This window comes from Cetorhinus maximus, chromosome 6 (genome assembly GCF_964194155.1).
Source record: "Cetorhinus maximus chromosome 6, sCetMax3.hap1.1, whole genome shotgun sequence".
In the NCBI taxonomy this organism is placed as follows: Eukaryota; Metazoa; Chordata; class Chondrichthyes; order Lamniformes; family Cetorhinidae; genus Cetorhinus; species Cetorhinus maximus.
The window spans coordinates 138,768,154-138,791,711 of record NC_135884.1 but is presented as its reverse complement, the minus strand read 5'-3'; the positions used below and the strand labels follow the sequence as shown (position 1 = coordinate 138,791,711).

Genomic DNA, 23,558 nt, shown 5'->3' with positions numbered 1-23,558 from the left:
TATCCGCTGGAGTTTGGAAGAGTAAGTGGCAACTTGATTGAAACATATAAGATCCTGAGGGCTCTTGACAGGGTGGATGTGGAAAGAATGTTTCCTCTTGTGGGAGAATCTAAAACTAGGGGTCACTGTTTAAAAATATGGGGTCACCCACTTAAAACTGAGATGAGCCGAAATTTTTTCTCTCAGGGGGTCGTGAGTCTTTGGAACTCTCTTTCTGAAAAGATGGTGGATGCAGAGCCTTTGAATGTTTTTGAGTTAGAGGTGGATAGATTCTTGGTAAGCAAGGGAATGATAGGTTATTGGGGATAGGCGGGATGCAGATTTCAGGTCACTATCAGGTCAGCCATGATCTTATTAAATGGTGGAGCAGGTTCGGGGGGGCGGAATGGCCTACTCCTGCTCTTTGTTTGTATGTTTATATGTGGCTACAACAGTCGGTCAAAGTCTGGGAATTCTATGGTGAGTAACTCATCTCCTGACTCCCAAAGCCTGTTACTATCTATAAGGTACAGTCAGGAGTGTGATGGAATACTCTTCACTTGCCTGGATGAGTGCAGCTCAAAAAGCACTCAAGAAGCCCGACACTATCCAAGACAAAGCAACCCACTTGATTGGCACCACCTTAAAAATTCACTCCCTCAACCACCGACGCACAGCGGCAACAGCATGTACCATTTACAAGATGCACTGCAGCAACTCACTAAGGCTCCTTCGCTGGTACCTTCCAAACCCGTGATCTCTATTCCCTAGAAGGACAAGGGCAGCAGTTGCATGGGGATGCCACCATCTGCAAGTTCCCCTCCAAGCTACATACCATCCTGACTTGGAAATATATCGCCATTCCTTCACTGTCGCTGGGTCAAAATCCCGGAACTCCCTCTCTAACAACACTGTGGGTGTACCTACACCATGTGGACTGCAGTGGTTCAAGAAGGCAGCTCACCACCGCCTTCTCAAGGGCAATTAGGGATGGGCAATAAATGCTGGCATAGCCAGTGAAGCCCACATCCCATGAAAGAAGATTTTCTTTAAAAAGTTACATTATAGAACATGCAACAATTTGGGAATCAGAGAATCAGTGTTGGTTGGATATTACAGCCAAAGGGCTGGGAGATGCAAAACTGAAGTGTGGCAGCACCGCTACTGACGGAAATGTGTATTTACAAATGTGACAAATTCATGTAAGCAGTTTTCATTATAAATACCAGCTTTCATATCAACTTTCTCACTATAATTTTTTTTATTCATTCATGAGATTTGAGCATCACTACAAGGCCAGAATTTATTGCTCGTGCCTAATTGCCCTTAAGAATGTGGTGGTGAGCCACCTTCTTGGACCACCGCAGCCTATGGCGGTGTAGTACGCCCATAAGGGAGTTCAGCCAGCAACAAAAGTAAGATTTTGCGGACAGGGAGTGCATGCAGACGTAAGATTATTAATATATTACAGATACATAACTTTCAAATTAAAACAGACATTTTATTTTGTCTCCCAGTTTGCAAAACCTTCAAATTGGACAGCTATTGGATTTACACAAACATAAATATCAGAACCACCACAGTTACGCGTACTATTATGGGCAGAATTTTGCCCTTGGCGTGCGGGATCGGCGTGGGTGGGCGGGGGGGGGTCGAGAAGCCGACTGCCACCCACAATCGACAGCGCAACGCGATTTCATGCTGGCAGAACAATTAAGGCCTGCCCAGTGTAAAACACGAGCGGCAGTGCTGAGCGCTGTCTGTGCGGGCGGGTGGAGAAGGGCAAGCTGGCCTAGTGTGAACTTCGCGCACGCACGCGCGAGAGAGCGCTGAGTAATCTCCCTGAGGCACGGAGCTGCCTCAGGCTTCAGAGAGATGAAGAAGATATTGAAAAAATGAATAAAGCACAGCAAAATGTAATGAAACAAGTCTCCTCATGTGACTCATGAGCAGGGACGTGTTTTTAATTTAAAAAAATAAAACTTTTATTCTGTTTGTATTTGCTTTTGGAAACCTCATCCTGCCCGTGGATGAGGTTTCCAAAAAATGCAAAGGCCACTTGGTCTTTTCGTCTCCCCACCAACCATTAGGCCGAACGAGAAGTGAAAAATTAATGACAATTAATAACTTAGTGGCATTGATAGGCCTTTTAATTGTCCGCCAACCGAACTATGGCGCGACTGCGCGGTGACGTCGGCACACTCGGCCGATGTCGTTACGCGTCATTTCATGCTCCGTCGGGCTGGGGGCGCGCCCGCCCATCGAGCTATAAATTCTGGCCTACAATGCAATGTTTGCAGTAACTGTGTGCTGAGAATTTGTGTTCTGGTAATGAAACAGATGTTGTTTATTTCACAATATTATTAGGAAACCATTTATGCCTGACTTTCACCTTCATGACAGGAATCCTACTTCAGTATTCACTTGCCAAATAAGCAAGGTAAACAAATACTGAAGAATGATAGAACTTAGGGAAGATTGGTAATTAAGAATTGTCCACAGCAATTTATCTTAGAATACTATTGCTAGGGCTGCATCATTCTTGTAAAATAATTGTGGTTTGGCTACATCTAAATAAAAATTGGAAAAAATGGTATAATTCTTCTCCTTAGGTATTCAAATTGTATGAATAAGTGAAGTAATGTCATATGGTTTAATTCAGAGATAATCTTGTGGATCTTATTCCGTCCTTCAATTTCTGCTCTGCTTATTTTTCATATTGAGTTTTGATACAACGTTCTATTTGTACAGAAAAATATATACCATTTCTTCACAGAACTGATCGTCCCGTTCTGTAGGAATTATTTTTCACTTTTGCTTCAATGCTTTGCTCAATATACCATGACCAAATACGGGAAGGATCTATTAATTCCACTGAGCCATGTGCTAACTGTATTAGCTTAATTTGCTCTGGGGGACTTGAAATATATGTTACGACAATATCAATAAAGTTACCTTGAAGATCCACGCTCATGAAATCATGCCTAACTTAAGAGGAAAGCTGTTCCTGATTATAATTTCATTTCAATTATATCCAACAGATGGTTTTTAATCACAATTCACCCTCGCCTTGTCTAGCAAGCAGCGTGGATATGAATTCATGGGAAATTTGGGCTATGCTTAACAGAATCTACTGAATACCTATTTCCAGTCCCCAGTATTCTTTAAAAATCATAATTTTGGACTGCAGAGTTCCTCTTAAAGGAGAGGCACCCCTCACTCCGTCAGATTAGGCCAGATTTAAACCCACGGGAAGAATTTTCTGCCCTGTCGGGTGGGCCATGCGGGAGCGGGCATGGACCCGATCACCGCCCTCCATCGGGTCCGTGCCGCCATTTTATGCGGGCTGGCCAATTCAGGCCCACCCAGCGTGAAACGCGGCTCCCGAGGACAGCAGGAGTGGGCGGGCAGCAGCGGGACTGCTATGACTGCCGGGTCCTATGGCGACCCGGCCGCCTGTTTAAAAGTCCTCCTGCAGCCTCGCAAAGGCTGTCAAACATGGCCAGCAGAAGGGCTCCCCAGAGCGCTGCTGGTGAGCAGGCCAGGCAGGAGGGTAGGGCAGGGTGGGTGGGGGGCCACTGTGCCCCTTGTTTCTCAGACGATTGCCTTGCTGCCCTCCTCCAGGAGGTGGCAGCGCGGTGGGAGGTCCTCGTTCTGTGGGACGGGAGGAGGAGGCATCCCCACACATGACGAAATGTGCCTGGGAGGAGGTGGTGGAGGTGGTGAGCTCCCACGACGTGGTGCGGCGCGCCTGGATCCGGTGCCACAAGCGCTTTAATGACCTTTTGCGCTCGGGAGGGGTGAGTACCATGTTGGCATTGGTCACTTAACCCAGCAGGTAGGCTTTCCCCCCTGGCCACCCCCTCCCCCCCTCAACTCCGAGTGCAGTTACTGCATTGAACCATTGACGGCATGTGTCCTTCGCTGGGTGGGCCAGCAGATATTGCCCATGCCGAGGTCACCCTGAGAGGGTGGTGAAGAGATGGGTTCTGCACCCGCAGCATGTGGTACACTGAGACCCACATTACTGTTTTGGGGGCAACCTGGAGGATCTGCACCTAGGCGCAGTGCTGGAACTCCAGGACATGTCAAAGTCTGGGTGCTGACATGCTGGGAGGGGAGCTTCCAGGTGGTGGGGCACCCATCCATCTGCTGCCCTTTGCGTTCCACATGCTTGCGTCTCCTCGCTTGGCAAGGCTGGACCGTGTGGTGCCAAATGTGATGTAGGCTGCATTTGGCCAAGGGGACAGGCCTGGCATCTTTGTGTGTGTGTGGCAGCTGCAGGGTGAGAAGGCACTGGAGCCCTGCAATGTTCCAGTCTGGTTGGGGTGGGATGGCAGTGAAGAGAGTCCAGGTACAATTAGCACTAATCAATGCTCTTCTCTCCTGTTCAGAAAGAAGAATGCTCATGATGATGCTGAGTGGCTGAGGACTGGCAGAGGGCTGGCCCAGTCCACCATCATTACCAGGTTCGAGCAGGAGGCCCTCGATCTGGAGAGGCGCCATGCGCCCAGGTCCGCTGGTGTCGGTGAGGCTGGGGTGCCACGGGCAGGTATGTTTGCCCAGCACTGAGGTCACCATTAGTGTCCCAGCAGCCATGGCACTGCTGAATGTTCCGTGATTGAAGTTTGTAGCATGGCTTGACCATTGTTTATGGAAGGATGAGCGCATAATGATCCGGGGGACAGGGATGCACATTGACATTGTCTCCACTTGAAATAAAAAATGTCCTTGTTCTTCCTTTCAGCATCAGCGGAGCAGGGCCGGGAGGAGGAGGCACAGGGGCCCCCTCTCACAACTGGGGGCCTTGAAGTTTCTGACCCACCAGCATCACACCATCTCTGCCAGGCAGGCACCAGCGCAGATACTAGCACTTCGGTGGGAATTAGATCTTCGGCTAGTATCTCAGGGCACAGCGGTGAGGGCACTTCACAGTCGCTGGAGGAGCTGTTGGAGACAGAGAGTGCCCATGGAACCAGCAGTTGGAGGACTGCAGGGGACCAGGCACATGCTCAGTCGGTGGCTGATGATGGGCCTCTGGAGTCGTACATGAGGCAGCAAATGCTGGAAGTCCAGAAGGGTGTGTGGGAGGATCTGGCGGAGATACATGAGGCAATGCTTGGCTTGGTCTCCGTGGTGGACGAGTCCACACAGACCATCGCCAATGCAATGAGCCTCATGGCCGAGCGTCATGCTTCCTCCATGGAGAGAGTGGCGACTCTCATGGAGAGGCTCCTCCAGGAGACCTATCAGGGCTTCCTGGGGATGCGCTCGGACCAGCAAGCCCTCACATCGGCATCGACCTCAGCTGGTCAGTGCCAGTGTGGGAGATGGTCTGGGCACCAAGTTTCCCAGCTCGGTGCCCATCCATCCACGGTGAGCAGGGAGATCTGAAGTGACCTCACATCAGCGCAGCGTTGTCTCTGCGGGCTCCACTCAGGGCGCTCCGGATGAGAGTGGCAGCTCCCTCTGCCCCTCTGCCAGTGACTATTGCATCCAATGATGCTGCGATGACTGGGGAGATGCCAGCTATAGAACTGGCCACTCCCTCCCAGGCGGGGCCAGCGTAGGCTCCACGGGCCAGAGAACAGCCGCCAAGGTCATCGAGGCCAACAGGACAGCAGAGTGAGCAGGATGTCTCAGATGCCAGTACCAGCAAGGGGACAGCACCTAGACGTAGCACCCGAAAGCATAAATTTAAGGCACCTTAGTCACACCATGGGTTTCTCACTGGTGCTTTTGTGTTGCCCTACAATGAGGTAGTGATTAGTTGGTGTGGTGTTTAACACCTTTGTCATTTTGTTTCCTTAAGTTAATTTTATTGTATCATTAAATTTAGACATGTGACCATGGCTGAGGGTGCCTCTTTTCCTCTGCAGGTGGATAGTTACCCATGATGTTATGAGTGAGTTGTGTCACATTGAGCTTTATTGACAAGGCCCTTAGTTAATGTTCCTATCCAGGCAGATTTAGCACTCAGGTATCGAGAATGGAGCCTGCAGCACAGGCTTTTGTTGGAGGTCCATCTGTGGTATTCTAGCTGAAGGTGCCTCCAGTGGAGAGCACAACTCCCATTCCCAGGCTAAGGGAAGGCTTCCTGAAATCTGCAGGCCCCAAAAAGGATCTTCACTGTAGAGTGCTGACCTGAAGGTTGGGTGAGTCCTGTCCAAGCAGCTGGTATGAGTTTTGGAGTATTTCTGCTCACACAGGCAAGTATCAGTAACTTTCAAATTTAAATACTTGACTGGGCACATTCGTGACCCCACTGACCCCTCTTATCCCGCCTGTGGATGAGGTTTATACAAATGTGTCCCACCCGCCTGCCCGTTGCGCCCATGCAATGACCTGAAGATTGCACGGGCCCCGAAAAATCGCCGTTGATTGGTACATCAAGGGCCTTAAGTGGCTCATTAATTAATGGCGGGCGCGCATTGGCGATCATAGCATGTCCGTCCAGCGAAATATCACAATGGCGCGCGGTGGTGTCAGAACGCTCGCCCGACGTCACCGCAGGTCATTTTACACGTCGGTGTGTGGGGCCCGCCTCCACACGCCAACCGGAAAATTCTACCCCAGGTCTCAGAAGTGATAAGTTTAATTTTTCAAGCCATCAGCTGCCAATAAACTCCTTTTTAATCATATCACTATCTATCTATTATAATAAAGCTGTGCATGAACCCAGTTCTTGTTATGTCAACTTGCTGTTGCCACAAATTTTGCTCGTATTTTTTATCTTAACATTTAAAATTGAAAAGGCCGCTCTAATCACTTCTACAGCAATGGAAATTAAACAGATTCCTGTGACCCTCAAGTCACAGCAATTAGGTGAACCTTTAGCTTAGTCTTACTGACAGCCTGTAACTAAAAATAAAAACCTGTTTCTCACCTCCCAGGAGCATTTCCTGCAACAGATTATCAATTTTTGCCACTCCGAAGAGTCTGGCAAACTGAATCTGTTCAATCATCTGCCACGTGATGCTCTGCAGCGGTGGAAGAAGCAGTAGGATATCACCAAATCGTCCACGTGAGTCATACTGCCGATCATTGATATAATCCTCCAGGTTGACCTGCACTTGAAATCGCATGTTTTTGATTTTTGCTGAATCACTTATGCCCCTGCAATCTATGATTAAAAAAGTCACAGTGAATTAACGATTCTGTATAAAACATAACACATCAAAGGTAGCTGTAGCTTTTGATGGAAAAACCGAAATGTGTAGACACAAATAACATTTGATTCTGTTTGTACGGGGGTCGTAATTAAAGATCAGAAAAAGCCAATTGTAAAGGCCAAGCTCATCACTCAGCCTAGCACACTGATTCTCTTGGCCTAACGTCCAGCTGCAGTCTGAACCTAAAGTAAATCGCTCCTTTTACAACGCCAGGCAGCTGATTCTAGATAGGTAGCATATTTTTGCATGAAGGAATTCATCCTGAACATCTGATTTAAGTTTACTGGTGAAGGAAGGTATATTTTTGTGTTCATACAGCAGGATGTTTTGGAGTAATGAATAGGTGAAAATTCGGTGGGGAGCTTTCCATCAATCATCTTAAATGGAGTATAAAAAAAGCCCTGCCGACTCCCTCTGTTTGCTATGTGAAAGTTTGCCAGCGTATGAGTTATCCAGCACAGAGCTTTTCGTTGAAAGTTCAGAGCAGAAACGATTGAGTCCACTGAAACCATCCAAGTGCTCAGTTGATGGGGCCCATGACTGACCTCAGGTGAATGCTTGTGAGGGCCCCCATCTACACAGGTTCTCTCAGCTTCACTGTTCACATGCTCACCTCGCCATGTCTCTATACCATCGGGCGGATGGGGGAGGGGGCACGGTGGTGGGGTGGACAGCACAATCCAGAGAATGAATAGTCAAAGGGTCAACTTGTCTAACCCAAGCTAGTGGATTCATAAAGATACACAACAATAAATCCCTATTTACCTTCTTGGATAGGGAATAATTCATGGTACGGGGGATCTGTAAATGGGAAGTGCTGAAAGATCTGTCTACTGCCCTTCTTCTCCTCATGTTTAATTGGCTTCTCTCTGGGATCTCAGCCTTCACCATCAATGTCTTAAGTTTCAACCTTTCACAGGCATGATTGAGCTATGTTGATATCTGAACAAACTCTAATCATAAAGACACTTGCCTGGATCAAAAAATACCACAGCCTTGAGGCAAGCAAATTCATTTTCATCTATCTGGAGGTCAAGTAATGGCTTCACCAGCTCATCCAGAATCCTGTTTGCAACACGGATAATCTCTAACTCTGGGCAGTGCCTGGGAATGATGAAATCATTTCCTGTTGAAAGAGGATAGATTTTTGTCAGAGTTGTTCCTCCAGTTTGCAGAAGCGATGTAGCTGAGCATCTTCCAGCATCCCTGAAAATCACTGAAAGCTCAAAATCTAGTTTATATTTATATATGCAAATATTCTAATTTGGCAGCAAACTTTATAATCTTTCCATCCTTCAGGGAATTTTAGGAAGCATTATTAATTAAAAATGGAAATGTTAAAGCAGCATGCAGGCTGTTATGCTAGGCTATATAATAGCATTGATAAAGATTGTGAATTCTGATGACATGTATACTAGTAGTCACAGTAATCCCTCTGGAATCTATGTTCTTCATTTTGGAGCAATATATTAAACAATTATACTTTTAATAATATAGGCTTATTGCAGATAATTTAAATATTTTCTCCATTTTTTGCTGCATTTATCTAGAAAACCCTAGAGAAAACAGCGAGTGGATATATATATAGTTGCATTTTATATTATTTTGCTCCACTGGGAGTGTTGTGTGTTTAATATATTGGTCAGCATTCAGGTCTTTGCAGAATGCAACACATCAGCTTCATCTCTTCTTTAATTTATTCAAGGACAATAACAATTAACAACTCCTTGAAGTGCCTTACGGAGGAAGAGATGGTGGGCTGTGGTTCTGTAACACAGGGTGGAATTCAATGCCCCCTCCACAAAAACCCTAGCAACACAGCCTGCATGCTGCTTTAACATTTCCATTTGTAATTAATAATGCTTCCTAAAGGGCAGAAATTTCCCCCCGTCGGGGAGGTTGTGCGGGGGCGGGTTCGAACCCGATCGGCGCCCCCAATCAGGTTCGCGCCGCCATTTTACGTGGGCGGGCCAATTAAGGCCCACCCAATGTGATGTGCGCCCGGAAGCGCTGAGCACTCCCTGTGTGGGCTGGAGGGGGTGGGGTATTTCCTGAGTTGGGGCCTGCGGGCAAAAGAGCTGGGACACGTCAAGGAACATTAATGAAAAGGTTTATTTAATTTATAAAACCGTCATGGAACCTCATCCCGTCCGTGGATGAGGTTCCATGAAAAATGCGAAGGTCATCTGGGCTCTTCGCCTGCCCACCGCCAACCTTAAGGTTGGACCGGTAGCTCAGTTAATAACTTTAATTGATATTTAACTGGCCTTAATAGGTCTTTGAGAGTTCAGTGGGTGCACAGCCAACTTGGGTCTGAATGACGCACTGTGACGTCGGATGCAAGTCTGACATCATCGTGCGTCATTTTACGCGTCGATGAACAGGCCCCACCCCTGCTCGCTGACCCCAAAGTTCTTCCCAAGACTTCTTGCAGGTTGGAAAGATTATAAAGTTTGATGCCAAATTAGAATATTTGCAAATATGATGGTGGGGGGGGGGGGCATTTAATCTGGCAGGTGGGGACCCTGCCACCTACCCACCTCTGCCCTGATTAAGTCCGGGGCAGGAAGGCTTGTGAATGGCCTTCCTGCCCCGCTGCCAATTGAGGCCCTTAGATGGGCAATTAATGCCCGTGGAAGAGCCTCATTCCACTGCCACTGGTATTCACCCAGTGGCGGGTGGGGGTCTCACCGCGCGAGAAGCCCAAAAAAACAAGCTTTGCGGATTTCTGTTGGGGAGGGAGGGTGATAGGGGGGACCCTCATTGTCAGGCCCTCAGTGCCTGATCGAGGGACCAGGCATCGGGAAGGGGATGCTGCTGAGAGCCACCCCTTGCTGACGACCCCCTCTCTCCTGCAATCACTCACCTATGGCATGGGCCCCTGGGAGATCTTGGGCGTCTGGTGGATGCATTACCGGCAGCAGCCACCATCTCCACAGTGGCTCTGCTGAGCAATTCATTACTGCCAACCTCCGACTGGCCAGTAGCTCTTGGGTGGGGCTGTGGAGGGGGTTGGGGGGTGCGGGAAAGGGAAACGGGATTTCCTTCCCCGGGGTCCTTGATCCCAGGGAAGTTCCGCAGCAGCTCAGTTAAGTGCCTGATCAGGGGGCAAATCCTCTGGCACCTACATTAAATAGCACCCAATGAATCCATGCTTACATTTCGAACATCAAGCATGTGGTTTTTAATTTTGTATTTCTTATGCTCCTTCATTCCCATCAACTGAACAGTTGCCTTTTTTTATGACAACCCTAACATCCAGGGACAGGTCATCACAAACAAACACACACAGATTCTCGGAATATTGAACAATGCGGGGAAGGTCTCTGCCCAACTGTTAAGATACTCAAAGCAGACTTGTGAATTAGCAAATTACAACACTTCTGCTCATATATGAAACGTTGAATTCAGGGATAATGCAGATGAAAATGAACAACATTTTCAGCAAGCAAACAATGTACAGTTTGCCTGCAATGAGTGAACGGCTAAAATGTACAAAGTTTCATGTTACCAGCTGAACCATCTTTAACACTGAACTTTGAAATTACAGTGTTATAAAAGAACTGTGGGGAAAATTTCACAAGCCACTGAAGTCCAGTGAGTGGAACTACATTTGTATGTTCAAGACAGATGTGTGCTTTCTCTGAATAGAGTGTGGTGTGAGTTTGTACTCTAACTAAACATGGTGCCCTCACACTGTAAAAACATTGATGCTTTACAAATGGTCAAACAGCATAATTGCTTTATTGACTCATTAATGAACGGTTGCTAGATAAAGCATCTCATCACAATGCCTGGAAACATCACTGCAATTAATGGCAGAATGAAAATCATGGTGTAAAAAACTCACAAAAGCAGTAATATCCAGGATAGAGGCATGGGGCTTCCAATTAAAAGATAACCCCAATTATGTGTAATTAAATTGCAACATATGCTAGCTGTAATCTGTTGCAACTTGCTAAAAAATATCAACTCTGTCAGTTTGATATTTTCTAATTGAGTAGCATAAACCCAATGGGGCACACACTGTCTGGGATAGGACCCCAGTTTTTGAGTGCATGGAAGAGGTAGAGCCATAGCCCATATAAATCAGTAAAGTTATGTGTAGGACAGCAGCTAGAAGCTGCTGTTGATTAAATGTTCCTTTAACTTTTTTCTTGAGGTTCGGAGGTCATGAGGAGGATCTGGAACTTCTGGAAGAGAAGACACCGTCCCCTCCCCCCACCCCACCCCCACTAGGGCCATCTGTCACTGGCTCATCCTGCTTTCTACTCTTAATGTCACCATTAGCATCTCCTTTAGCCAGTATCACCACCATCAACACCCCTTCGATCATTTTTTATGACATCTTTTACAATCTCCCCTTTGCCTCCACCCATCACTGGCCTTCTATCCAGCTTCACCTGTCTCACCCCCTTATACAGTATATATTTCACCACGTTTCTACTTCTCTTTAGTTCTGAAGAAGAGTCATCTGGACTCAAAATGTTAACTCTTTCTCTCTACTGACGCTGTCAGACCTGCTGAGTTTTTCCAGCAATTTTTTGTTTTTGTTTCACCTTGACTGTGCCCTTTGGGTGGTCTTACGTTGCTTGCAAACAGCAAATCAAAACAACTTTTGAAACTGTTAAAGCCTCTCACTACAACACAGAGGACAATTCCTACCTAGCAAGAGGATGTCCTTGTAGGGAATCGAACGTCTGGCCAGACCCAGCAGCAAGTGCTCCCCTGCATGAGCTCTAAGCAACGCAACCTATAGAGAGAGAGAGACAGACAGTGATAAGATCATAGGAATATGAATACTCCATTCGGCACCTTGAGCCTATTCTGAAATATTGTAACCGATTTGTACCTCAACTTAATTTACTCACATTTATTCCATATCTTTTGATACCCACAGCCCATAAAAATATAGTTTTGAAGCATTGAATTGATGCAGCATTTACAGTCTTTTGGAGGAGAGAATTCCTGATTTCCAATTCCTTTCGTAAAAAATTGCTGCCTGATTTCAGTTTCAATTAGTCCAGCTCTATTTTAAGATTATGCCCCTTGCTCTAGGTTTCACCACCAGAAGAAATTGCTTCCCTGTATCTAATAGAGAGTTTTACAGAATGGAAATAGGCCCTTCGGCCCATCGTGTTCACGCTGGTCATCAAGCCCCCATCTACTCTAATCCTGTTTTCCAGTACTTGACCTGTAGCCTTATATGTTATGGCGTTTCAAGTGTTCATCTAAATACTTCGTAAATGTTGTGAGGGTTCCTGCCTCTGCCACCCTTTCAGGCAGTGAGTTTCAGATACACCCCGCCATCTGGGTGAAAAAAACTTTCCTCAAATTCCCTCTAAGCCTCCTGTCCCTTACCTTAAATCTATGTCCCCTGGTTATTGACCCCTCCACTAAGGGGAAAAGTTTTTTCTTTGCCCTTATAATTTTGTACACCTCAGTCAGGTTCCCTTCTCTGCTCTCAGGAAAACAACCCCAGCCTATTTAGTCTCTCTTCATAGCTGAAATGCTATGTCCAGCCCAGGCAACACCCTGGTGAATCTCTTCCGCACACTCTCTAGTGCAATCACATCCTTCCTATAGTGTGGCAACCAGAACTGCACACAGTCCTCCAGATGTGGCCTAACTAACGCAGCTCCATCATAACCTCCCTGCTCTTTTATTCAATGCCTTGACTAATAAAGGCAAGTATCCCATATGCCTTCTTAACCACCTTATCTATCTGACTTGCTGCCTTCAAGGATCCAAGGACATGTACACCAAGGTCCCTCTGATCCTCTGCACTTCCTAGGGCCCTACTATTCATCGTGTATTCCCTTGCCTTGTTAGTCCTCCCAAAATGCAACACCTCACACTTTTCAGGATTAAATTCTATTTGCCACTGTTCTGCCCATCTGACCAGCCTGTCTATATCGTCCTGTAGTCTAAGGCATTCCTCCTCAATATTTACCACACCACAAATTTTTGTGTCATGTGCAGGCTTACTGGTCATACCTCCTACATTCATGTCTAGATCATTAATGTACACTACAAATAGCATCTACTCTATTGAATCATGTTAAACAAATAATTAGATTCCCCCTTAATTATCTAAACACAAGAAAATACAAGCTATGTTCATGCAACCTGTCTTCATAATTTAGTATTTTAAGCTATGGCAGCAGTTTGGTGAAGCTACGCTGTATCCCTTCCATGGCCAATTATACACCTCCTGAGGTGCAGTGCCAAAAACTGAATGGAGTTGATCAAGGCTCCCTTATCAATGAGGAAACATCATTGCCTCCCCTTTGTATTCTAACTGCCTTGAGTTAAATTCCAGCATTCCATCAGCTTTCTTGAAAACATGTTGTACTTGTGCTTTTAGTGATTAATGTACCTGGACACACAAACCCATTCGCTCCATCATCATTCCTAGTCCCTCGCCTGCCATTAAGAACGTATTTTGATTTGGCTTTCCAGGATCCAAAGTGGATTATCCCACATTAATTCAGCTGTCAGTATTGCTTACTTCTTAATTTCTCTATGTCCTATTGTAACATCCTGCTCCCATATACACAGCTTACTATGTCTCCTAACTTAGTGTATCTGGTGGAATACCTAATGCAACCCCATCCGCTGGTATCAAAATGTTTAACAGCAATCATCTTTATCAAAACTAATAGTTTACTGTGTAGAGAATCAATACATACATAGTTTAAAACATTTTCAATGCATTGCTTAAAACAATTCATATGAAATGTCTTGTACTATCTGGCTCCTGGTTAATACTTAATTACTTCAGGTCTTTAATGAATGGACTGTGCTTGTCAGATATCAATGATGAACTGGGATGGTATAATGCAAAACACCAGGGTAACTAAAAATAATGCACCTGTAAATTTTTTTACAAGAGTAAGATTCTATTTCCTGTGGCTTTCACTGACCTGGTCATCCAGGAGTAATTCGCAGAATGCCGGAATGGATTTTGCCCATTCTACTAACACAAGTAGCTGCTGCTTCATGGATTCACTGACGTCATTGATGGTTGCTATCTTCTTCATTGCAATATCAGCATGATGAACAGGACTTAAAGCAGACATCTGCCAACAGAGAAAATCATTCAATTATATGAAGAAGCACTTGAGGAACTGTGATCCTGAGATGTGACTTCTGAGGTGAGGTGTCAAGAATAGAAAGGGCATTTCTACATCATCAGGGAGAGTTAATTAAGTCAGCTCATTCGAGAATTTTAAGTGGCAGGGTGACCTTTTTACTTAAAGATTAAAAGAGAACTAAATTACAGCTGATGAATGCAGACATTTAGATGACACTGTGTGTAAGGAATAATATTCAGGGACCCTTTGAAGGTGAAAAGGAGAAATGTACAGTATTTCAGCAACAATAATATCATAAACAATTGGTGCAATAATACATTTCAGCATGATTAATGTTTGTGAAGATTTAAAAAAGAATAGCTGATGCCCTTTAAGCAATTCAGTTTGTTTAACAACAGCTACTAAACAGTTCCATTAGGTGGCATCACAGTAGTCACATTCTGACCATAAAAGAGATGAATGACCCTGAGTAATAAATTATTATAACAGGTGGTTGTTGGTTGCACACATTTATGTAGAAAGGACTTTCCATTGGCTATGAAACAGGTCAGACAGTAATCTTCTGGAGATAAATTTGGTAAGTTAAAGTAGGTATGGAAAAGTGGAAGAATCTGTAAACAGGTTAATGGCCAACTAGTTATTTTACTAATTGAAATGCAACATGACAAAGACTCATAAATAGCTGCAATCTTAGAAAGGATTTTTTTCCTGCTGTCCTCTACTATGTGAGAGAATTTGTGTGAAGAAAGTTGGAGAAAAACTGAGAGGTTCAGAGAAACTAGGGAGAGGTCAGTGGGTAGAAACCGATGAGATGGCTAGATAACCTTACTATACTATGAATAATTGTAGCTAATAAATTCCTGCCAGTTGATCAAAAAGAAACACAGAGACCTAATCACAGAGAATACAGGAGACTATCACCTGTTTTACTCATGGGCAACTATGTGGTGCTGTGGGCCATCAGCATCAGGAGAGTTGTACTCAACCACAATCTGTAACCTCATGGCACATCCCCCATTCTACCATTACCACCAAGCCAGGGGAGAGTGCAGGACAGAATGCCAGGAGCAGCACCAGGCATTCATAAAAATGAGGTGTCAACCTGGTGAACTTACAACACAGGACTACTTGCACGCCAAGCAGCATAAGCAGCAAGTGATAAACAGAGCTAAGCAGTTCCACAACCAACAGGTCAGATCTATGCACTGCAGTCCTGCCACATCCAGTTGTGAATGGCAATTAAACAACTCACTGGAGGAGGAAGCTCCACAAATATCCACATCCTCAATGATGGGGGAGCCCAGCACATCAGTGCAAAAGATAAGGTTGAAGCATTTGCAACAACCCTCAGTCAGAAGTGCCAAGTGGATGATCCATCTCGGTCTCCTCTGGAGACCCCCAGCATCACAGATGCCAGTCTTCAGCCAATTTGGTTCACTCCATGTAATATCAAGAAACAGCTGAAGGCACTGGATACTGCAAAGGCTTTGGGCCTGACAACATTTCAGCAATATACTGAAGACTTGTGCTGCAGAACTTGCTGCGCCCCGAGCCAAGCTGTTCCAGTACAGCTACAATGCTGGCATCTACCTGGTAATGTGGAAAACTGCCCAGGGATGTCCTGTACACAAAAAGCAGGACGAATCCAAACCAGCCAACTACATCCCCAACAATCTACTCTCGATCATCAGTAAAGTGAGGGAAGGGGTCATCAACAGTGCTATCAAGTGGCACTTGCTCAGCAATAACCTGCTCAATAACGCTCAGTTTGGGTTCCACCAGGGCCACTCAGCTCCTGATCTCATCACAGCCTTGGTTCACACATGGACAAAAGAGCTGAACTCCCGAGGTGAGGTGATAGTGACTGCCCTTGACATCGAAGCAGCATTTGACCGAGTGTGGCATCAAGGAGACCTAGCAAAACTGGAGTCATTGGGAATCAGGGGGAAAACTCTACACTGGCTGGAGTCACACCTAGCACAAAGGAAGATGATTGTGGTTGTTGGAGATCAATCATCTCAGTTCCAGGACATCACTGCAGGATTTCCTCAGGGTAGTGTCCTAGGCCCAACCACCTTAAACTGCTTCATCAATGACCTTCCTTCCATCATGAGGTCAGAAGTGGGGATGGTCGCTGAATATTGCACAATGTTCAGCACCATTCACGACTCCTCAGATACTGAAGCAGTCCATGTCCAAATGCAGCAAGACCTGGACAATATCCAGGCTTGGACTGACAAGTGGCAAGTAACAGTTGAGCCATACAAGTGGCGGGCAATGACCATCTCCCACAAAAGAAAATCTAACCATCGCCCCTTGATATTCACTGGCATTACCATTGCTGAATCCCCCCATCAACATCCTGGGTGTTATCATTGACCAGAAAGTGAACTGGATTAGCCATATAAATATTGTTGCTACAAGAGTAGGTCAGAGGCTAGGAGTCCTACGGTGAGTAACTCACCTTCTGACTCCCCAAAGCCTTTCCATCATCTACAAGGCACAAGTCAGGAGTGTGATGGAATACTCTCCACTTGTCTGGATGAGTGCAGCTCCAAAAACACTCAGGAAGCTCAGCACCATCCAGGACAAAGCAGCCCTGCTTGATTGGCAGCCCTTCCACAAACATTTACTTCCTCCACCGTTGATCCACAGTGGCAACAGTGTGTACCATCTACAAGATGCACTGCAGGAACTCACCAAGACTCCATAGACAGCACCTTCCAAACCCATGACTGCTACCGTCTAGAAGGTCAAGGGCAGCAGGCACATGGGAACATCACCACCTGGAAGTTCCCCTCCAAGCCACTCACCATCCTGACTTGAAAACATATCGCCGTTCCTTCACTGTGGCTGGTCAAAATCCTGGAACTCCCTCCCTAACAGCATGGTGGGTGTGCCTACCCCACATGGACTGCAGCGGTTCAAGAAGGCAGCTCATCACCATCTTCTCAAGGGCAATTAGGGATGGGCATTAAAAGCTAGCCCAGCCAGCAATGCCCATTTCCATGAATGAATAAAGAAAAAGACTAAAATGTAGTCATGTTACTTGTGGCATTACTATATTACAAGTAATATCTGCCATTTGGAAGTAACAGAGTGTCATATTTCCTAAATGAGGTGCTTTGCGGGAGGTCAATTGTATTTATATGCTACAATGAACTGAGCAAAGATATACAAATGAAAATGTATTTTTAGCTGCAATATTTACTGTAATTAATCTCTATATATATAAATATTAAGTATAATTTTAATGCAATATTGTATTTATTAGACCACAGGAAGCAGTTAATATTTTAAGATTAATACTGTTATGCATTGTTTGTTTACCCACGAGCCTACCTACAAGCATCTAAAAGCAATCTCATTTGCTAGTCACAAGTCACTATTTGCTCTTGATCGAGGAAGAAATGTTGGAGATATTTGAGAATGATAACGCTGCCCCACCAACAAATTAAAGCCGACAAGTTTTTTTAGTTCAGCATTTCATTCTTCATTCTGGCGAGCTGGAACATGAGCCGTGTGTTATGTATATCAAATTAAATCCCAACTAATAACAAGAATGAAAGACCCAACTTCAGACAGAATTTGCCGATCCAACACTACACAAAATGCCCTCACTATTTTGGCATTTGATATTTGCATTGTTACCAACAGGTGAGGAGGGGTCGAATGGCTCCCCTCTTTGCCCTCTCCTTGTTTGACCACAACAGGTTTTTTTTGCTTGAAAAGGGTATACTTGCCAATTCAGTGAGCACTTAACTGTTTATGCGCTGTGATCATAAAAGTACCAATAGGACAGGTTTTCTTTAGTTTTAAGAAGAAAGCGGTTAGCTTTATTATAGTTAAACTGATCTAAATTAAATGATAAGGTACACTGATTTTAGCGTGCACACTTCACACACACACAAATACAGATTACAGAGTGGGAAAGGGTAGCTTGGTCAAATTAGATTCCATAAAAAACTAAAAGAATATATAGCCTGTGGTTTGGTGACTCGGTTGGCTTCAGGCTGAATTGAGTGGTCTCGATGCTTCCAATTTAAAGATGTAGCTGACTGAGTTGGCTGTACTACAGGAGAGGTAGGGCTGGGTTGGATTCTTTTAAGAAATCTTTGACTGGTTGATCACAGTCAGCAGACAGGGCTCAATGCTTACCAAGTGGGTTGGCAAATAAAAGAGGCAGGAGGGGCCACACTTAGTTCTTTTCCGTAGGCTCAGTTCTGCTGAGAAAAGAACTGCTTAAAACATGTAGATGGTAGACTTGTCATGTGATCTTCCTTCTCCAACTGTCAGGGGGATTAAAAGGAGACATTGGGCGGAATTTACAGCTTGGCGTCTGGGTGCGCGTCCGACATGCACAAGTGTGAAATAGCGCGTGATGGCATCTGGTGGGCGTCCTGATGTCATCGCGCACTCGCGCGATATTTCGGTCGGCAGGTGCGCACGCGAGTCAGCAGTGCACCTGCCGACAATTAAGAGGGCTGTTAAGCCAATTAATAAATTAATTCAACTGAATTTTTTTCCCGCCCAGCCAACCTTACAGTTGGCGAGTGGGCCAATAGGGTCAAGGGGCCTTTGGATTTTTGAGGCGACCTCATCCCCGGGCGGGTTAATTAAAAATAAAGTAGACATTTTAAAATCTCATTTCTAACATGTCCCTGCTCCTGTAACAGAGTCACATGAGGAGACAGGTTTTCCTTTTTTTTTTAAACTTTATTTTTCATGTGAAAAATCTTCAGCGCCCTGAGGCAGCTCTGTGCCTTCAGGGAGCTTTCTATGCGCTGACTTCCGCACTCACCCTTCTCCCCCCGCCCGCAACCTAGGCATTGCTGAGTGTTTCAGCGCATGATTCTGGCTAGCCAACGTGAAATCGCAGTCAGGGCATGATCGCAGGTGGCGGACCGTTGCACGGCCACTCCCAGGCCTGCCCACTGCGCCCGTCCGATGAGAGGAAAATCCTCCCCATTGTCCGTGCATTCCAAATGTGACTTGATTAGCTCATGCCTCAAAGCTCAAGGCTTCCGTTATCCAAGCAATTAGTCTTAATGGCCTGTCTCTCCAACAGTTAAAGACCTCAGGTGATTGCCAAAGATGCCTTGCTAATGAGGCAGGAGATGTGAGTCCTTCGCACTCCCCTGAAGTCACCGTCTTTAATTGCTTCTGCAGACAGGCTGACTCCACTCCAATGAATTGGACTGTGGAATCTATAGTAATGCAAATGGGGCTAGCCATCTTGGCCTGTGAGTTCAAGTCACTTTACACTCGGGTTTTAAAAAGTCTGTTTTTAAAAGTTTAATTCAGGTTTCCAGCTGGTGGGTTAAAGATCACTATTTGGCATATTTGCTAAATTACTTTTTCACTTTGTTGTTTTATTGAATTCTGAACAAATATTTTATGCACTTTATAATAACAGGACCAGCTTTAGCATTCTAATATTTCTGAAGAGTGAAGCGTGATACAACACATAATGGGGGTGAAAAGGTAACTGAAAGTAGAAGAGTTGTTAATGTTGAATGTCATGCAAGGGCTAATAGCTGGAAAGGTAGAGGTTGAAAATGACTGTGGATTAGGCCTCTAATGAAAACAGCTGAGAGACTCCAAAGAGAAATTGCCCAAAATTGTAACAGAATTTATTGAAATAATGTTAGCAATGCCCAGATAAAAATCATGCAATTTCTGAAACTAGCAGCTTTGTTGAAACTGATAATAATGGTGAGTACCCTTTCTGTTTAGTGATGGCTCTGATTAGCTTGAAGTTAACCTTTAACAGCAATCACATGATAATATATAGTGACTGTGCTATTTTCTAGTGTTATACAATTCTGCCAGTAGAACGTCTCCTCTCAAGCCATGATTTACTTCATGTCTTTCACCAACATGACTGCTGTACATTCCATCATCCTTTCACTCTGTGAAAAACTTACCATCTTCAGCAATCCAAGTCAGGTTGTTGGTGACTAAATAACTCCATGGCTGCTGCAACCTTTACAGTACTGTAACCACTTGTAAATACAAATAAAACCCAAAAGCTACATATATCAGCTGTGTTGGACTGAGTTAGAAAGTTGTGACACAATTTTAAGGTTCAAATAGAAAAGAAAGACTGATATTTATATCACATCTTTCATGACCTCAGGATGCCTCAAAGTGTTTTACAGCCAAATAACTACTTTTGTGATATAGAGCTGGATTTTTGTGGAGTTGGGAAGACTTCATTTCTGACAGATTCATTTTTTTTTCATTGGGCATCACTGGCTAGGGCAGCATTTATTGCCCATCACTAATTGCCCTTGTTCAGGGGGTATTTAAGAGTCAACCACATTCCTGTGGGTCTAGAGTCACATGAGGCCAAATTTCCTTCCTTAAAGGGTATTAATGAACCAGATGGATTTTTATGACAATGGTTTCATGGTCATCAGTAGGCTTTTAATTCCAGATTTTGTTTTTTATATTAAGTTCACCATCTACCATGGTGGGATTTGAACCTGGGTCCCCAGAGCATTACCCTGGATCTCTGGAATGCTAATCCAGTAATAACACCACTATGCCACCGCCACCCTTTTGCTGGTGGGGAAATGGGCTGGGGTGTGAATCACATATGGGGGAAACCCAAAATTGGTAGGGCCATTTGAGCTTACACTGAGTTCAAACAGACTCCACTTCAGCTGTTCCAAGGGCCTCAGCCAACAGTGTTGGAGTCACAAATTGATGGCAACATGTAGCTTGAGGGGTGCCTCTCTGCAAGCTTAGGGCAAGGCAAGGAGGCAGAGCCTATAAAAATACCATAGCTGGTAGGGGGATTGTACCAAACTGTTGGCATCATTCTGCATCACACTCTAGCCAATGGATCTAACCGATCTCCCTGAATGAAACCATAAAGAGGCTATTAAAGGATCAGAGGTATGAACAGAAGTTTGGTTATTTTTATAAGAGATTAACCACTTGAAGAGGTTTAAAAGCTTTGATGTTTTCACAAATGGGAGTTTTTCCACTATAAAGTCCGTCTAGTGAGAGCTGTATTAGATTTTTAGAATTATTTTTTTCATGTTCACATGGCTTCTGAGGTCTGCCCATGGCGTATCCTGGGTGAGTTGGAATTGAGTTCACCTGGGTAGCTATGAGAGGCCGTGGGGTGTGGGTGGGGGGCTTGAATTGGCATGGAGGTATGAGGAGAGGGTGAGGGGATGTGAGTGATGAGGTCTAGAGGGCCTAAAATCTCCTGAAATAATTGGGAAGCCAGAGAACCAAGGCAGGCCTCCTAACCAGCCCACCTCAGCACTCACCCATCACCCCCCCACCGTGTCCTCCTAGCAACTGCTTCTGGGATTGCTGGGCCTAACTTCATCCTGCCCCTCCCACCCCCCCGGAGCGAAATTCTCGCAATTCGGGGCATTTTTTACCAAGGCAGGTCTGGAAAGTCAGGGAATCTTCCCAACTCGCGCTACCCACTTCAGTAGCCAAGATCCAGCCAAAGCATCCAATTTGCACACAGTAAGTTCCCACAAGCAGCAGTGGGATAATGACTGATAATTTTTTTTTATCTCTTGGAGATTAAGGGATAAGTATTTGCCAGGATGCTGGGCTAAGTCCTCTGCTCTTCTTTGAAATAGTGTCATGGGATCTCAAGAAAGCAGTTGGGGCCTGGCATCTCATCTGAAAGATGACACCTCTGACAGTACATCATTCCAATGCACTACTGAGGGATTGTCAGCTTTGGTATTTGTGCTCAAGTCTCTGGAGTAGGACTTGAACCCACAACCTTCCGACTCAGAGGTAAGATGATGTTTACAAGCTGCTCAGGTTCCATTGATACAATTTATGAAAGCACATGACATAATTAACTTTGTCAAGCACGTCAAGCCAACTATTTTTCTAGACATAATGGCATCGAAAATAATTAACGAATTACATTTCTTATTGATAAATAATTTTCAAGATACCATTAAATAGCTTTAAGCATCACTGTGTCCATTTGTTTCGGTAAAGTTACCTGCCTAGCCATTGCTTCTGCTTGTACCAAGGTTGTAATAGAAAGAGAGCCAATATCTTCATAGCTGGTTCTGCGAATGCTGATCCTGTCCCTTTCGTTCTGTACGGCTTTGCAAAATAAAAAAATTGCATGTTAAATCACCAGTATCCAATGTTCAAAATTTAAATTATACATCTGTCCCTGAAACCCTTTGATTTCAGTAAGTTAGTGACAGGAAATAACTTGCATTTATATAGCACCTTTGATGATGTCAGGAAGTCCCAAATTACTTTACATCCATGGAAGTGCTTACGTCCTGTTGTGATGTAGACATTATGCCAACCAACTTCCACACCAGGTCCCACAATGGAATATAAAGCCAGAGAGTATGTTTTTAGTAGTGCTGGTTGAGGCTGTGTGCTATGACACTAGGAGGATGCCCCTGCTCTTCTTTGTGCTTCAGTTTAATATCTCATCCAAAAGGCATTGGCTTGATGAATGCAGCATTCCCTCTGTAGTGCATAAAGTGTCAGCCTGGATAATGTGCTCAAATTTCTGGAGTGGAACTTGAAACCATAAACTTTAAGAATGTTAGTTGCTGCTCACCAGGTAACACTCCTGTCTCTGAGTCAGAAAGTTTGGCTTCAGGTCTGGCTTCAGGTAATTGAGCACAGAATCTAACCCAACGTTCCGATTGCAGGACTGAAGGAATGCTGCATTGCCGAAGGCGCTGACTTTTGGATGAGGCATTTAAATCCAGATGGATGTAAAAGTCCCCATGACACTATTTGGAAGAAGAGCAGGGGAGTTAGCCCTGGTGTCCTGGCCAATATTTATCTCTCAACCAACATTATTAAAACAGATTGTCTGGTCATTATTTTGAGTCCTGCTGCATGCAATTTGGCTGCTGTGTTTCCTATATTAGGAAAATGACCACACTTCAAAAATACTTTATTTTCTGTAAAGCTCTTTGGAGCATCCTTGGGTTATAAAGGATGTTTTATATTGAAATATATATATATATATATATATATGTCACACACACTAGCACGCCTACCTTTGGGTTGGTAAGAAACAAGAAGGAAATGCTGGCATTTATTTAGTACTTATCGAGAATGAGTCAAGACTGACACCTAGGACATCAGGAAGGTTGTTTGTGGGGGTGGTGTCGGAGGCAGAATCTGCTGACAGCAAACCCCGTGCCCTTTCCTCTGACCCCTCCCCACAACCCCCATCCTACCCTCACTTACCTGCGGCCTGGGTCTCTCAACAACTGTAATTCTTTGATGGGAGCATAATTGGCAGCAGCCAGAGCTGCCGGTGGCGCTGGCGGGCAAT

General features: G+C 44.9%; 1 protein-coding gene across 1 annotated transcript in view; it reads right to left on the bottom strand.

Annotated features, from left to right (window-relative positions):
• The window catches only part of LOC144682194 (hepatocyte nuclear factor 4-beta-like), a 90,671-nt gene that overhangs the window by 7,867 nt on the left and 59,246 nt on the right, over window positions 1–23,558 (bottom strand). The window contains exons 4-8 of the mRNA XM_078544585.1: window positions 22,242–22,348; window positions 14,078–14,233; window positions 11,817–11,904; window positions 8,125–8,277; window positions 6,866–7,102 (exon numbers count right to left, since the gene is read on the bottom strand). Coding sequence (XP_078400711.1) covers window positions 6,866–7,102; window positions 8,125–8,277; window positions 11,817–11,904; window positions 14,078–14,233; window positions 22,242–22,348 — 741 coding nt within the window. The remainder of the gene's footprint in view (window positions 1–6,865; window positions 7,103–8,124; window positions 8,278–11,816; window positions 11,905–14,077; window positions 14,234–22,241; window positions 22,349–23,558) is intronic.